This window comes from Carassius gibelio, chromosome B6, assembly GCF_023724105.1.
Source record: "Carassius gibelio isolate Cgi1373 ecotype wild population from Czech Republic chromosome B6, carGib1.2-hapl.c, whole genome shotgun sequence".
NCBI classification, from domain to species: domain Eukaryota; kingdom Metazoa; phylum Chordata; class Actinopteri; order Cypriniformes; family Cyprinidae; genus Carassius; species Carassius gibelio.
Genome location: NC_068401.1, coordinates 18,310,632 through 18,329,318, shown reverse-complemented (window position 1 = coordinate 18,329,318; position 18,687 = coordinate 18,310,632). Strand labels below are relative to the sequence as shown.

General features: G+C 35.8%; 1 protein-coding gene across 2 annotated transcripts in view; it reads left to right on the top strand.

Moving 5' to 3' along the window:
- The window catches only part of p4hb (prolyl 4-hydroxylase, beta polypeptide), a 41,994-nt gene that overhangs the window by 11,128 nt on the left and 12,179 nt on the right, over positions 1–18,687 (top strand). For both annotated transcript variants that reach the window (XM_052558435.1, XM_052558436.1), the window contains 2 exons: positions 18,292–18,396; positions 18,546–18,671. In XM_052558435.1, coding sequence (XP_052414395.1) covers positions 18,292–18,396; positions 18,546–18,671 — 231 coding nt within the window. The remainder of the gene's footprint in view (positions 1–18,291; positions 18,397–18,545; positions 18,672–18,687) is intronic.

Below are 18,687 nucleotides of genomic sequence, written 5' to 3'. Positions count from 1 at the left end.
GCATTCTATCACAAAAACAGAGACCCCTGTTATCAAAAGTATGGGAATACTTTAAACAGAGGACAAATAAAATGGCCCTTTGTTCCCTTTGCAAAACCGATATGGTGTACCACGGCAGCACAACTGCGATGCGCTAGCACCTCAGAGGAAAACATCTTGGCGCTCTCCGGTGTTACGGTTTAACTGGCTACCGTGTGATCATGTGGCCAACTTCCTGGTTCAGGTCTGATATTCTTGTGCTTGCGGCATTCTGAAAAGTTGAGATATTTTTAACTCGATGCGGTGCGGACGCGCCTGGAAAAAATGAGCGCGTCGCGACCACTTCGCTTCCATTATGAGCGCATTTATCGCGCGCCTACATTGGAAATAACGAACTTGAGCGCGCAAAAGACGTGATATGTGAACGGCACCTTAAAAGACAGCGCGCCGCGAGACAGTCACAAACCACCGAGCTACCCCGAATCAGCTCCAGATCTCTGGAAACCATGCTAAACCATAGCAGAACCCTGACTACATTTTATGGTTTGTGATGCTAAAGAACATTTCATGACGTCTCAGACAACTGCAAATTTATGGCTACTGTTGTTTAATTATAAACGCTATCATAAGCTCATTTACCATAGTAAAATAATTTTCTTTGCCTCTTTATTATTTTATACTGTAAAAACTTCAACCACATAGGTTGAAGCACATTAGAAGTTGTACTTTATATATATTTTTTTGTGAAGTTATCCAAAGGATTCATTAGCTAATAAAAAAAAAACATTAGATTATTTATTGTAATAAAAATAATCGTTAGATTAGTCGACTAATCAAATAAATTATCGTTAGATTAGTTGACAGAAAAAATAATCGTTAGTTGCAGCTCTAGTTTTGATCATTTATTGTGCATTCACACTTTACATTATGGCTTCATTAGTTAACATAAACTGCCAATTAAAAAATTATTCTGAACATTCATTAATCTCAGGTATTCCAATATATTAATAACACATTGTTAAAATTGAAAGTTGCAACAGTGTTATTTAATGAGCTAACATGAACTAAGACTTGTATTTTTTTTTTTTAACAATTTAATAACTTCTATAGACCCTTTTACAGTTGGTAAACAATGTGACGTATTTGTGTGGGCGGGGCTTAGCTGGAGGCAGAAAGATTCCCCTCAACACTTGAACAAATGGTAGCTAGCGAGTTTTCTTAGCTTGTTTTTTTTTAACAATGGCTGGAGAAAATCTGAATATATCTGCTTTATCTTAATATTTAAGGTCACTCACTGTCCGGGACCGCGATAATTATTTGAAAAAGTTAACTTTAACGGACGGAACCAGATTGGTCGACCCGTACACAATCACTCATTGGATGGACGATCTGACAGGATTACCTCCGATTGAGTGGCCTGACATCTACACTTACCTGATAGAGAAACCGAGCGTGTATAGTAAAGAGAAAATGAGGGCGTATAGATCCTTTGATTAAATAAAGCGTGACATTACAGTAAAATTATTATTAAGATGTAATTAGTTTCTAGAAATAAAAATTCTGAAGACTGCAAATTATAAACTTTCTGTATTTATTCTTTCTTACCATGTTCTTAAATTCCGGTCACAATTAATCACAACAATGTATATAAAATGTTCTCCGTCGATTCTGGCAACCAACAACACAACAAGACTACATTTTAAGCTCCTTGCGTAGCCGACCCTGTGTTGGTTTGTATTAGCCGCCTCCAGTTTTCCGTTTGTTTTGCCTCCAGCTAGCGCCGTGACGTACCTCTGACGTCCGCGCAAAAGGGGTCTATAGTAAATGTAGTTATTGCTCATTGTTTATCTGTGCACTTATTGGATGAGCACTGTGTTGTCCGAACTGATTACACTATATTTTATGTAAAATCGTTTTCTGTTTTTAAACTGTCTTAAATTCATTAAGTCAAACTTTAAATCCTTTTCAAGTTCTTAAATTGATTGTTTTATTTTTGATTATTTTTCTTCAGGACTTTCTTTTTGAATTACCATTGTGTATGAAATGTGCTATAAATAAACTTCCCTTGCCTTGAATATAATGCATTAACTAAGGTTAACTAATGAGGTCTTACTGTAAAGTGATACTTATTGGTTTTTATAGTTCTTTTGCACTTTAATGTGTAAAACATTTAACTTTTATATATATTTCTGTATTGCTTTGTTTTAAATGTTTAGTTATTTTTGTTATAAGAAAGTTAAGTTGGCTTGAGAAAGCCAACTTACTGAAATCCTATTTAAACTTATTATGTTGGCTTGAAAGGTTTAATTTCACTTTTAAATCGGTCAAAAATACTGTAAATAATACAATTTCCCTCAAACTGACAAGCTAAACCAACATATCTGATTATTACAGGGGTCAGGGCTCATTAATAATTGACTGGGCAGAGAGCAGTCAGAAAGATGAGCAAAGAATCAGCTGCTGGTCATGCAGGCATTGTCCCCACGGAGTTCACAACGAGCGAATTCATTAAGACCTTTTAAAATGACGATTGCACTCAATCCACACGTTAGAAGAGCTAAATTCAGATGTTTCTGAACTGTTTAAAGTAATAACATGATATATTTACGGCAGGCAACTGCCCGCGAGCTTGCGATGCATTTCTCTGAACACTTGAAGTCCACAGAGAATTTACAGCCTTTCACTTTCATTAAAACACTGCAGCGAAACGGCACAAAACAATTAGAAGAATGTATTATACACATGAAAATTAGTGTTTATATGTGCTTGTGAGATTTTCTCTGTCAGGCTGAAACGTCACCTCAATTGCTATCCATCGTCACAACATGGTGAAGTCATTTTATATTTTTTTAAGAGCTTAAAATAAAATATTAATCCACACAATCCACTCAGAACACAACAAGAGCAAAATCCAGGTGTTTGTTGAGCCGTGCAAAACGAAATATTATTTGACATTGAGGGAAAAAGTCACATGACAGCAGCGTTTCTGGGCGAGATCGGATAAATAAATACACATTTCATTCACACTGCCAAGCTAAACTCACATATGTTATTATTATCGGATCTCATTAATAAATTGTCTCAGGTCAAAGAACCGAGAGAAAGACTAGAGCGAAATAATGAGCACTTCATCAGCCAGGCTATTTGACAGCGTGATACAGCTTATGAATACTGGAAGGAAAAAAAAGTCACGACAGCCTTTTAAATTAAAACAGTGCAGCGAATCAACACAAAACAATTAGAAGAATATATTATAGAGATCAAAATGAGTGCTTGTATGATCTTTTTGTCTTAAGTGAAAATAACATCCATTTCTCCAGCTTCAGAGGACAGTGATTCTGGCTTTTCGTCTGTAGATCGGACAAATAAAGTACACGATTATTTCAAATTTCATAATAACTTGGCAAATATAAACGAAACCAGCCAGGTGAACATAAACTGGTGAGAAATAAATTGAAAATGGGTGGTATTAATGCTGGATTGAATATTAAAACCCCTTTACTTGCAAACGTCGCCGACGGCCCCAGTTTATTATTGTTTCACTTTCACAGCACATTAAACATCACTCTTTATCTAGAAAAAATTGTGCATCAATTGAAAGTTTAAAGAATCAAGCTTCGATATTTGACCAATGTTTTGATAAAACATTGTTGCAGTGACAGTTATTTAGTAATTTATGTCAGGAGTAATAAATCCGTATTGCCACATTTTTAATAGAAATTCACCACTCATTCATATTCAGTCACGTCAGCAGCGGTTTATTTGTGTTCACATAGACTCACTGAACAGCATCAATAAGGATTTATAGACCAAAGATGCATATCCACGGAGATATATGGATATATTTACTGATGTTTATTTCATATTTCTTCAGACAGAATCGTAATTTCTATTCATTTTCCACTGATTTATGCGATCTGATGATAAACAGCCTCTCCCAGTGTTCTGTATGTGTTTGCAGTGCTGGGTGCTCGTGTGTGTCAGTCAGACTTCGATTGGTCCTTCGCCATGTCAATCTTAGAATGTCATAACCGGACACCGCCACATCCAGTGTTGGGCAAGCTACTTGGAAAATGTATTGAGCTAAGCTACCAGTTACTCTACAGTAAATTAAGCTTAACTACACTGAAGCTACCCCCTTGGGAAATGTAGCAAGCTAAGCTACATCAACAGTAGCTTGCTACATCTAAGCTACTTTTAAAATTAAATTTTTATGTTGAACACGTTTTATTACAAGTCAATGCTATCTCAGTGCTCAAAACTGTCAGTCAAACAGATAGGCAGGTGTAATTTATTAGTTTAATAGTTTTTTGTGTTCCTTATCACTTTGGCAACAAAAACAATCAAAATACATGTAATTAACAATGTGCGCACAAGTAAGTGTATGCACCTGTTGCATGGGCATGCTTAATATACTGTAGGCCTTTGCAGAACAAAATGCAAGACCTCCAAACAGTACAAAAAAAATGGCCAGGCTGGACCCTGATAATTTTTACAAGCAGCATCTGAAAACATGTTTTCTCTCTGTTATCTCGGTCAGTGTCATGTACTTGTCGAGGTACGGCCACGGCGACTCACTCCTCGGGATTAATTGTACTCCGACCTCATCCTATGCCATCATTTCATCAAATATTTTTGCGTGACTGGCCAAGGAGTGGTACCATCCGGAGCAGAAGGTGGCGGTAATGCATCATAAAGATGGTTGGTTGGTTGCTATCCACCGTAAACACGAACAAGATGAAGTGGTGCCGTCACGTCACTACTGATCCAGGATCAGCGATCTTAGCAGTTGTATTTCCCGATTTGAGTTTGAGCTTCAGAAATGCTTGCGAAATGTAGCTTGTGTGGAAGCTACCGCACTACTTGGTAAAAAAAAAAAAGAGCTTCGCTACTGAAAAGCTATTTGATTCAGCTACGACCAAGCTACTGAGAAATGTAGTTAAACTAGTAGCTTCGCTGCTTGTAGCGACGCTACTGCCCAACACTGGCCACATCGTGTCACATGCTTCCTGTAAACTTCCCGGTTCATATCTTACCATAACACTGAAACACCTCTAAAATCATGCTAGTCGCATGCTAGTCATGCTAGAAACATGTTAATCAGGCTAGCAACATGCTAATCATGCTAGAAACATGCTAGAAACATGCTAGTCGAATGCTAGTCATGCTATAAACATGCTAGCAATATGCTAATCATGCTGGAAACATGCTAGCAAAACATGCGAATCATACTAAAATGATGCTAGTCGCATGCTAGTAATGCTAGAAAAATGTTAGCAACATGCTAATCAAACTAGCAACATGCTAGCAACATGCTAATCATGCTAGCAATATGCTAGTCGTATGCTAGTCATGTTAGAAACATGCTAGCAACATGCTAATAATGCTAAAGTCATGCTAACAACATGCTAGTCATGTTAGAAACATCCTAGCAACATGCTAATCATGTTAGACAAATGCTAATCATGCTAGCTACTTGTTAGTCGCATACTGATCATGCTAGCGACATGGCTAGTCACTTGCTAATTATGCTAGCGACATGCTAGATACCTTGCTAGTCATTCTAAGTACATGCTAGTCACTTGCTTGTTATGCTAGCAAAATGTTAATCACTGTCTTTTTTTAAACTTCTTAAACTTTTCAAACTTTTCAAACTTTCTGGTCAGGCTTTCTCAAGCCAACTTAAAGTTTGTCTTGACAAAATTTTTTATCTAGTTTAACCTGTTATACTGTATGACCACTTTTTTTAAACAAAATTTCAATACCGTATACAGTGATAAAAGCATGATCAACTAACCGCAACAGAAAAATTAGATACCGGTATTTCCCTACTTCCTGGTTCTAGTAAGAAATTCTAACAGCTGCATTTTGAACCAGCTGGAGTTTTAGTAAGCGTGCAGAACAATGACCCAAAAAAGCATTACAATAATATAACCTTGAAATCATAAACACTGGGATTAACATTTTTGTATTTTACATTGTTTGCATAGGTCATAATTTAGATTTTTTTTTTTTTTTTTTTTTTTTTTTTCGATGGATAAATGCAGTAGGGATGCACCGAATCCAGATTTTTGGGGTTCGGTCTAAACCGAATACCGAATCCTACTCGCATCCTTATTCCATTAACACAGTAAAACACATTAATGAAGTAAACAACGTGCACAACAATGTATTTTTAATTTTTTTGAAAATTAACTTTTTTGACAATTACCAAGTTTATGCTTACCCAAGTAAACAACCAAAACCTTTCAATAAAAGTGCAGCAATGCAAAGAAGTGTTTTTCTTTTCTTTTTAAAAATCAGAATATGTTTGGTGATTTAACTGAAATTAATGTAATTGAACATTAATTCAATAAACATGGATAGTAGGCGGTTTAGTTTTCGTTTATAGGCTACGATTAGAACAGTAGCTAAATATTACGAGAAATATTACGTAAGATCACACATCTCCTGCATCATAATTAAATTAACGTAAAACCTCTAATCTTTCACATGAAATGAGTTTAATAAAAAAATTTTTTTTAAAAAGACACTCTGGATTAACAGGTGACAGCCGGTTGCGAGTGTGGGAACGAATGTCCCCATCAGTACTGAAAAGTATTTCACTGGGCACAGATGTTTACTGGCACACAGAGGTAGAATTTTGTCGTTTTTGCCATCAGTGGAAATCGCTGCTGGTTTGAATTTCACCACTGAAGAGGATCCTCTCTAAGAGGAATCAAAGGCTCACTGAAAAAAAACTCTTATCTCCACGTCAGCACCAGATGTGACTGGCTGGCTCTGTAATGCTATGGTATAAATCGTCCCAGCCGATCAAGATTCATGAACAGTTTAGTTTAGAGCAAACTGTCGGGCCGTGTTCCTCATATAAACACCTTCACGCAATCAACGGCTGCGTGACGTTGACCAGCGTAGTGCAAGCCTCGGGTTCAGTTCGGTAAAAAAAAAACTTAAGGTTTGGCCGAAACCGAACCCCGTCAAAAAGCCCAGAATTCGTCCAAATCCGAACCCTGATTCGGTGCATCCCTAAAATGCAGTTTTAGAAATGTGGCTTTCTAAGGAAGGATTGCTATCAAATAGCACACCTAGGGTATGAAGAATCGACAGAGCAGCCATCAAGTCTTAGACTGTGTTCTGGGTTATTACATGCAGAATTTTTAGGTCCTATAATTAACGCCTCGGTTTTTTTCTGAATTTAACCGGTAGAAACAGTCATAATTTATTTATTTTTTTATCGACTATGCATTCCACTAGTTTTTCAAATTGGTATGTTGCGCTGGGCCGCAAAGAAATGTAGAGCAGAGGATCATCAACATGATACCTCTTCATTCACTGCTACAAATTGATGGCAGTCATGTATACGATTTAAACCATGTTAATGCATTTCCATTAATGCCAACAAGCTTTTCTAGTCTATGTAAAAGAATGTTGTGATCAATAGTGTCGAATGCAGTGTTCAGTAGCACTAATAGAGCGATACAACCATGATCCGATGATAAGAGTAGGTCATTTGTAACTAACTAGAGCGGTCTCTGTATGATACGGTTTAAATTCTGACTGGCAATCCTCACAGATACCATTTTCTCTAAGAATGAATATAATGGTTAGGTGAGGATACCTTTTTTCTAGTATCTTGGACCGAAAAGGGGGATTCGAGATCGGTCTGTAATTAACTAGTTCTTAGGGTCTTTTTTATTTTTTTATTTGAGAGGCTTAATAACAGCCAGTTTTAAGGTTTTGGAGACATCCTAAAGACGATGATAAATTAATAATAGTCAGAGGTTCTAGGAGCTTAGAATAGGGTATAACATGTTTAACAAGTTTATACAATTCTTCCTTTCCTATAGAATAGTCATTACTGCTGTCCTGTTGGAAAATGTCAACACTTGATGTTTTATTTTTCGTTAATTTAGCCTCTGTATTGAATAAACACCTAGGGTTAGGCCATCCTTAAATATTCTTGTTTGCTGTAACCCGACTGACCCTGTCAATTTAGGACAGATTGACAAAGATTTCTATTATTTTGTGGTCAATATAGCCTGCATCAAAATGAGGTTTGCAATGATGCGCCTGAAGGCACGGGTTGAAGACCCAGTCACTGATGTCACAATATGCTAATTTATTTAAATTCATACCTACGTAATCACCATCAACAATTTTTATTTATTTATTTTTTTTTACATTGAAACTTTACAAAATATAGTCCTACCTACCGATGCTTTTAAAAAAAATATTTTTTTTTTTTTTTTTTTACCGTTACTGCAAACCAAAATATTTTAAGGATGGCCTTATGTTCGTTTTCTTCTAAAAGAGACAAAGTAATCAGATCTAGTAATTTTTAATGCTTTTCTGTAGGATAGGTTACTTTCCCGCCAAGCAATATGAAATGCCTCTAGTTTTTTTTTAATCCAGCTGTGCTCCATTTTCCAGGCTGCTCCCTTTAGGGTGCATGTGCTCATTATACAATGGTGTCAGACTGTTTTCCATAATCTCCCTTAAGCGTGAAGGAGCAACTATATTTAAAATGCTAGAAAAGAGAGTCCATAGTTTCAGGGTTTTTCCTGGGTCAAAATTGGTCTTCGGTGGTGGCTGACCGACATGGTCATCCACACACAGCAAAGAATAACCTAGTACCCACATGATCGGCAAGTCCAATATTGACAATAAATGTTAAATTTAAAACAAATACAAAGAAACAGTTTTTTTTTTTATCCTATTCATGAAAAAACGATCACTGTCATCTTTTCTTGACCTCTTTGCAAAAAAAGCTGTGATTTTTTTTTTTCCCATGACTGGCTTTCATAGTTAAGAAAGATAAAATCCTTTTTTGATAGACCTGATAATAATTTTAGTATAATCATATCAATTTAAAAACGTAACGTTAAAAGGTATAAGTGTATTTTTTCCCATTTAAAATGTAATAAATTTTTTAGCTAGCTATAGCAACAGATCTAGTTTCATCTTACTCCAGTCTAACTTTAAACTAAATTATTTTATAGGTAATTTACTACACATTGTCATAGGCCTATACATACTGTGGATTATTAAGGCTAATTTTACTTAACACTCTTGCTAAATGGGGTAAGCACACTTACTTTCTCATTCCAGATGTGTATGTTCTTCTAAGAAGTAATGATTTGTTATACACCGATTCAGACACTGACGGGCAGACCAATTGCTTTAACCATTCATTATAATGAATCGGCTCAAAAGAGTCATTAGGTCACAAATCAGACTTTAGCGGACATGTTGTGTGGGAATCCTGGCTTTTAGGACATCACGAAAGATTTGTCAACACACACACACACACACACACACACAAAACGCCTCATAACTGTATAGATTTTTTTTTATTTATAAATACATGGTGCTGAATAATTTTGGTCCCAATTTTATCATTATCAATAATATTATTATTATTATTATTATTATTATTATTATTATTATTATTATTAATCAATTTCACTAGTGGTCCACTGTATGAAGAATTTTTGGGTATAATATGTCGCAGTTCACTTTATTTTGCTATACTCACCTGCATAAATGTATTATAGTGTCCTGCACCTACTAGGTAAATTATATATCTGGTGTCTGAATAATGGCTGGTTTGACTGTGCATTAATTATTGGTAAAAAGAAGTAATTCAGTCGAGAGCAGTGTATGATTTTTTTTTTTTTTTTTTTTTTTTTTTTTTTTTTAATCTTTCATTTTCTTGGATTAACTAACATTCCACGCGGTCACTTTTAGACACGATGAATCCATCCAATATAATGCACATCAAATTTGATGAACATCAAACATCAAAGACCTAACCGACCATTTATTTCGAACATGCTTTCCAAGACGGTATGAATTTGACTGTATTTGTATTTGTCGGTACAAGAGCAAAATAAGGCAAATTCAGTGTTTAGGCGTTTTGAGACTCATCTCTCTGCATGAGCTCTGAACACCAGAACACCGCGGTGCTGAATTGGACTTTCACATCCTTTTCTGTTTGTTTAAACTGCGATATGTATTTGTTCATTCAGGTGCAGGGGGAAGTTCGAGGAGAACTTCACAAAGGAGAGCTTGGTTCAGTGTTGCTGTCTGTGATATGCGACTCTCTCTCCGCGTGCTCACCGAACATAGCGAGCTCTGCGCGAATAACAGCTTTTCCGTGTCTTGTGTTGGAATGCTTTAAACTCTTTTTAATGTTTAAATCGACAAGTGGCAAGGCTTAAAAACACGTTAAAATGGTAAGCTTTTGTGACCACAAGCAGCAGTGGCCTGTCAACTATCCTGAGCGTCTTTTTAGGCTGGTCTCAGCCAGGCTGTTGAGATCGCCAGGGGCACCCCCTCAGCCGTGTGCCCCTATAATCGTCACCACCTTTCACCCCACTAGCGACGACCCTGGGATCAGCTGATTTTTATGTGAGGGAGAGGGCAAAGACAGAACTGAAGATGGAAAGTGCCCGCGCGGGGGTGGAGCGCTGTTCTCGTTTTCTCCGTCACTCCGTCAGTAGTCTGCTTCACTCACAAAACCCAATTACAGATCAAATAAGGCTTTGGCGGGACAAAAAATCGTTTTGCCGGCCGCCAAAAAAATTTCAATGTAGGAAAAACCCTATAGTTTGTTACATCAAAAGGTTTTGGATATGCTAAGGAATTGGGATGCATCAGGAAGATTACTTACAAAGTAGTCTTTTGTGGTAGAAGTGATGCTCTCACCTCATGTTTGCTCACTTTGCTGCTGTCGGCTGACTGCAAATGATCATAACTGAAGGACCCCTATGGCCAGGAAAAGACTATAGTAGTCCTGTGCAGAGAGGAGGAAAAAGGGGGGGGGAAAAGCCCAAAATGAGGCCTCTGCATCACTTAAGTAGCCTAGGTTTTATAATCCTGAGGAACTTCTTGGTTTTAAGTTAGTGTTTTAATGTCTGTGATAATATCACGGCCGCATCTGCCTTAATATTCTCAGAGTTTCCATGTTCCTTTCCGAAAAATGAACCATAATTTTACTATAAAAAAAAAAAAAAAAAAAAAAACATGGTTCTTGTAGCAGTGGTAACATCAAATTAACAATGGCTTTATTTCAAATCGCTTCAAATAATTTGTGTAGTATTCAGATATTTTATTGTGGTAATAAAAACGGACATAAGCAAACAACCTTTAAAATGCATTATTAAAAATGAGGCAATAATGATTGGTTAATAATTGTATGGTCTTATTCAATAACTGTTAAAATAATTGAATACAAAATAAACCATTTATGTACATTGCATGGGCTATTATTACAAAGGGCGCCAAAGGCCTGATAATTGCTGTTGTAACACTTACAAGGATGATCAAATCCTTGTTTAATATTGACCAAACATTTAATTCAAATATCCACTTAATCTTTATTTTTTGGCCACCTTTTTGTGATCGAAATGCAAGTCTCTATAATATAAAAAAGTGGATATCACAACCCTTACAAAAACTAATCCTTGGTTTTATTATAGTAAAATGTTCTTGTCATTTCTGAATGCTTGAGACTAGTGATGGGAAGTTCGATTCTTTTCCACGAACCGGTTCTTTCGGACGGTTCGATTCAATAAACAGGTTCTTTTACACTCTACGTAATGATGTCATTGGCGATAACGTAATGGCGTCACTTCTATCAAACATTCAAATATATAAAGTCAGTAATCATAACTTTAGTCAGTTGAAAAAAACTCAATCATGAAAAGCTTACAATTTAAGTTTTGCAACAACGCACCCAAATACAGTGTAGCCGCACTGGGTTGTACATAATTAACTCAAATGATATATAGGGAATTTGGGTAATTAATCAGGAATATGATTAATGCATATATATATCATATGACAGTTACATTAATATTATTGATTATGAAAAATGGCTCAATTGCATTTATCAATAACTCATTACAGGGAACTGTTATTTATTAATGTCAATATTCCATTCTTCATATCAATTATAGTAATATCTCTTACTGTAAATTACAGCAAATCAAACAGTGGTTTGTCCAACAAACGGCCATAAGATTAACCCTTGTGGATTGTTCATTCACTACCCTTTCGAGTTGTTCGTGGATTAAAACATCCACTCAATTAAACTGCTTTAAAAATGTATCAGATTCATATTTTTTAATTTTTTTTTTTTGCATAAATCTGTTAATCAACTTCAGTCCTGATCAAAACTACCAAATGTTTAAAAAAAAAAAAATCCAAGAATTTAACTCTTTAATTGCCAAGTTCATAAATGATGTGACTGATTTGGGGGGAAAAAAACACACAAAATTGCATATTTTCAATATAAAAGTAATTGTGGCTGGATTTTTTTTTTTTACTTTTTATAACCGTCTTGGGCATGTAAAAGATTAGTAGCAACATTGGCTTTGATGCATTTTTAGTTTTTGTGCAGCATTAGATTAATTTTTTTTTCTCCCTAATTAGTTGTTGGTGGCTGTTTTTGCCCCATTGACTTACATTATAACGACATTTTTTGATTGCAAAGCCATGACACCTTATAATCTTGTATTTTTGAATGTTTGTGGTTTTCCCTTTTGGGAAGAGGTTTCTTTTTTTTTTTTTTTTTTTTTTTTTTTACAGTTGATCACTAGGTGGGACCATTAACCCTTTAGATAGGCCTGTGCAAAAAAAGGCTTAGTTTCTGGCTTGTATATGGAGTTATATGGAGTATAACAGCAAATTATATTGTCTGTGTATGTGTGTGTGTTTGAGAAAGAGAGAGACCTTTGCGCACTTACCTTGATGAATTTCAGAAAATCAAAATGTACACCTCAGCTCTCAGAACTACATGGAGTAAACAAAAGTGTATTTATGCACCTGCTGCCTTTTAATGGTGGTGAAAGTATTCTGTTAAGTGATGACGTAAGAAGCGCTGTTTCGGGTCCAGGCCTCAACTCGCTTCACTTGAGAATATGACCTCAGCAGCCATTCATGAGCATTGTTTATTCATATTGATAATTTAAGCTAAACGCTTTCAAACTTACGATATGCACTACAGTCTCCCAAACACAAATAATTTTATATATATATATATATATATATATATATATATATATATATATATATATATATATATATATATATATATATATATATATATATATATATATATATATATATATATATATATATATATATAATTATTTGTATATATATATATATATATATATATATATATATATATATATATATAAAATATATTAGGGCTGTCAAAAATAGCGCGTTAACGGCGTTAATTAGTTGGTTGTCGTTAATTACGTCAAATTTTTTAACGCATTTCACGCATGCGCAGTGTGACAAATTATTCAGGTTAGGAAAGTCTCGTCGATTTCTGAATTCTCAAGATAGTAAAAAACAGCGGCGAGCGCCGCGACGAAAACACAGAAGAAGCTTAAGGTTTTTAACCCCATTTACTCTCAAATACATTCATGCCAAGCTCGATAAACAGAGACGACTCTGGTAGTTGATATGCTGGAGCTTCTTCTTCCCGTTATAGCAGTGATCCTCAAATCTGGCTCGCGAGTTTCATGCAGAGTTTAGCGCAGACTCCAATTAAACACACCTGCTTGTGATTTACTAATGATCCTAAAGACACTGATTAGCAAACTCATGTGTGTTTGATTAGGGTTAGAGCTAAACTTCGCAGGAAAGTGGATCTCGCGAGCCAGATTTGAGGATCACTGTGTTATAGCGTCCTGTGTTTCACACTGCGCATGCGCAGAACGCCTACATGCAATGCAGCGAAAATTACAGCTGTTTGGAAAAGCATATGCATTTTTACTTGGTTTTACTGGCACTTGAAGCCTTCAGAACGTGAAAATATCGATCCTAAAGTATTGTGGCAGAGCAAATGAACACCTCCCAAAAACAAGAGTGCCCAGAGTGCTGCTTATGTGATTGTGGCGCATGTTTGTGTTTCTGAGTTCATTCTTTCGAGTTTCTCTATGCATAATTTCATAGATATGTGGCTATATTTAACCACTGGTTCACCTAAAACTCTTACACTATCTGTAGTTAAATGGCATGGTTTGATATAGTGCTCAGGTAAATTTGATCTAAGTAAATGTTAAACTTTTGAAATTCAGAAAAAAAGAACCACATATTGATGAATCAATACATGAAAATTATGTATCTGTGTCCTGTTATTTATCTTTTGGTATGCATTTCAGAAAAAAAATGGTTAGGATTCAGGTGTAGTTGCAAATAGTGATTAATCATGATTAATCCACTGAAAATTCTGATTAATTTGATTAAAAATGTTAATCATTTGACATATATATATATATATATATATATATTTATTTATTTATTTATTTATTTATTTATTTATTTTTAGATTTATATTTTCATTGTCTGGCTATCAGGGACTTTGGTATGGAGTTAAAGGTTAAGATTATAACTTTTTTGCTAGTATTCTATAACATTGTGAGTTTATATTAGCACCTTTTTGTTGTTTTCTCGTGGTAACTTATAGAGTGTTTGGACACGGAAGCGTTGCTACATGACGTCAGACTTTACAAGGGAATAGACTAAACAAAAGCAAAGTACGTGGATTTAAACACTTGCATGGCATCGTGCTGGTCATTTAATGGTGAGAAGAGCAGCAAGCAACTTGTACCAAAGTTTTAGAAATGATTATGCAGCTTGACCCCTCCAGCGAGCTGCAGCTTATTTGAAGTTGGTATTGCACTTTGGTTCATAATACATTGTTCATAAATTTAATGCAAAGTAGATTTTTTTTTTTTTTTTTTTTTTTTTTTTTATACAGGATTTTAAGGTTTTAAACTGGCTTTACCATCAAGAAAATATGAGCATTTCACATATAGGCCATCTGTACTTTTCACCATCAAAAGGAAGCATCTGCATAGACACACTACTTTTTTTATAGTTTACTCCATGTAGTTCTGAGAGCATGAGGTGCATATTTGGATTTTTTTCCGATACTGTTCATCAAGGTAAGTGCACAAAGGTCTCTCTCACAGCCTCTCTTTCTCTCTCTCACACACACACACACACACACACACACACTATAATTTGCTATATTACTCCATATAACTCCATATACAAGCCAGAAACTAAGCCCTTTTTTTTTCACAGGCCTATCTAAAGGTTTAATGGTCCCACCTTGTGATCAACTGTAAAAATATTTTTTTTTTTTACCTCTTCCCAAAAGGGAAAACCACAAACAAGAATGTGGTGGTCATGGCTTTGCAATCAAAAAATGTTGTTATAATGGAAATCAATGGGGCAAAAACAGCCACCAACTACTAATCAGGGAGAAATTTAAATCTAATGCTGCACAAAAACTAACAATGCATCAAAGCCAATCTTGTTACTAATTTTTGACATGATAAAAATATAACTATTTATATTGAAAATATGTAATTTTGTGTTTTTTTTTTTTTTTTTTTTTTTTTAAATCAGTGACATCATTGAACTTGGTAATTAAAAAGTTAAAATCTTGGAATTTTTTTTTAAACATTTGGTAGTTTTGATCAGGACTGAGGTTGATTTAATAGTTATGCGAAAAAAATATTTCTGGTACAATTTTACAGCAGTTTAATTGAATGGATGTTTTCATCCATGAACAACTCGAAAGGGTAGTGAATTTGCCCACAGTGTACCGTTGAGTTTTTGAAAAAATTCAAAGCATTTTCCCAAAATATGGGTCAAAATAAGATTGGTCACCAAAAATCATTCCATTAGCTCAAACACAGAGAAAGTGAGAGAAGGGAGGTGAGAGAGAGAGAGAGAGAGAGAGCGTGGTCACAGAATGAGCTCAGTTATGCAAACTTACAGACAGTAAACCTTGAACGACACCAACGATTCCAATCATAGACAAACTTTAAGCAGCATTTAAATCTCCATAGAAAACGATACTTGCAAGTGTCTCTGTGTGACGCCAGACCGGCGCGCATGTGAGATGCGTCCTTGCTGAGTTGCTGAGGAATCGTGCTATTTGAAAAGTCCAACAAAAAAAATGTTTTGGAATTAGTCTTCCTCGTGTGGAGAGGCGAATAAACGCTGACACAGTCTGGTGTTTGCTAGATAACAGTAGAGCCAGGGGATCAGCGCAATATTATAAAAGGACCTCTAAAGTCACACAATAGAGAATGAAGTGAATGAATGTAAACTACTGCAGCAAAGCAAATCAAACACCGCATTTCTGTTGTCTCTCCGTGCATCTCTCAGAAATAAGAGCTTTGTAAGAGTAATTTTACCTATAATATTACAACATACACGTTCTATTATTTGTATATATTTAAAAGGCAATGATTTTAACCTTGGGATATGATATAAGAATGAATAGAATAAGCACAGCGCGCTCAAATCAAACACCCACGCAGTGCGTCTCAGTCTCTCAAAAACCAAATCAGTTCTCTCGAGAGCAGGCTAATAATCAGCTTAGATACAGAATTTTCTACTCGTCCTACATGTTTGCATTTTTACCTTTTTGCTGATTAGACTCTGTAAAAGAGTTCTGCATAATGAAAATGTGCGCATTTTTGTCATGACATCTCTCTGCTTGCACTATAAATATTATTTTAGAAATAATTTTAGTTTAACATGACATACTTGTTCAGTGATGACGAAGAAAAAAAATATTAAAAAGTCATAACTGTCTTAAGTAACTGTATGACGTGTCCGAATGATACGAAAAATGTGATTGTTACAGATACAAATACTGGCTGTTACATGAAACTTTAAATATGTAATGTCACAATTATAAAGTTTTTAAAATGTACACGTAATTGTTGCATAAGGATATACTTTAAGTATTTATTGATATAAACTATTTAATGTGTTTTCATTTACAATAGCATGAACCACAAGTAGTCGAGTAACTCAAAAAAAAAATCGATTAGTAGAATCCAGTAGTCTTGCAACCCCTATACCAGGTATGCTCAAATCTGGCCCACGAGATCCATTTTCCTGCAGAGTTTAGCTCTAACCCTAGTCAAACACACCGGAGCATGCTAATCAGTATATCTTCAGGATTATTTGAAAATAACAGGCAGGTGAGTTTGATCAGGGTTGGAGCTAAACTCTGAAGCACATTGGCCCTCCAGGGAAAGATTTGAGGAACCCTGCCCTATACTGTACAGCATTAATTAGTATTCCATTGTTGTAAAGGGTAAGTTTAAGGCTATCTAGGTGTAGACGTAATTAAAACACAATGTAACGGGTAGAAAAATGAGTAAGAAACCTCTAACGTTAAACTTTTCAGAACGCAGCAAGTCCACTGCTGGTCATGCACATCCTTTCCCGTAACAAAATTGAAAGCTAAGCCAAGATGGAGAAACAGTTGATCGCTGTCCAAGGATATCCATTTTTTTTAAATGAATTTATTAGCAGAGCTACTGCAATACTGCAAGGGATTTTTAGTGCTGGAAATCCATTTATCCTTTGCTGAAACTTTTGCATCTTCATGGAGAGCGGGTCATGATTGCCTAGCAACAGCAGACGCCACTGGAGCGTGAGCGTATAGTGCAGGCTACAGAGTGCTTTGGGAAAAAAGGAGAAAGTTGCGCGCCTAGCGTTTTCAGTCGCAACATCATGCAAATGTGGTTTTGTTTTGAAGGAGTTTTTTTTTTTTTTTTTTTTTTTGCTGGACTCTGTCGAGACCATCGAGAACATTTGGTGAGTCCAGTGGCCAAGTCTGAGACAAGTCCGAGTGCAAATGCAACGAGTCCGAGACGATAGTCCGGACTTGAGTCCAAGACCAGACTCGAGTACTACAGCCCTACGAATTGGACCTCACCACTTGACTAAAGTCAATCAGCCAACTGTATTAGTAAAATCATAGCCATAGGCAACAGTCTTGCTAGAATTGTATTTTGTAAATAAAAAAAATAAAAATCGTAATTAAGTTCTATTTTGACCCCTATTGTAGTTGTTGTTTTTTTTTTGTTTTTTTTTACTTCGTTTGGGGAGTGGCCACAACAATAAAATTCTTCTTAGGAGACCCATTTGGCTAGCAGTGGCCCTGCTTCGGTCACTAGAGAGAGGCTTTGGGATTGTGTCTAGGCACCCAGACACCTACTCTGAGGCAGTAGGGACAATACATTTCGTTTTAGAACGCAGCTGCTCTCTTTGTGTGCTATTAATGCCCACTATATGTATTGAATCTGCTGCCCTGTGGCAAACAACTGTTGCAGTCACGTTTCTATGCTTGAGTGGTGCATAGTTCCCTTGTTAACACTCAATTATAGTGCATTTTGTTTCTATGGACATAGAGAAACTCGTTTTTAACTTTTTCTTTCTCTCACACTCGCTGAATTGCTCTTGTTTATTTTTCAGTTTGATGAAGGTCGCAATGCATTTGATGGAGTGGTCAGCAAAGAGAAGCTACTGACCTTCATCAGATCCAACCAACTTCCCCTGGTCATTGAGTTTACAGAGCAGGTACTCTCTATCCACACTTGGCTCTTGTTGTATATACTGACATTACAGATGTGTGTTTGACCTGTTGCATACAGACTCAGTTGGCCTATTTATAATTTCATTAAAAAACTGATTGAACAATTGATTCTGAGATTATTTCTTGGCTACAGACTGCTCCAAAAATATTTGGAGGCGTCATCAAGTCCCACATCCTAATGTTTGTTCCCAAAACGGCCAAAGACTTCCAGGATAAGATGGACCAATTTAAGAAGGCAGCTGAGGGTTTCAAAGGCAAAGTGGGTTTATTTTTTT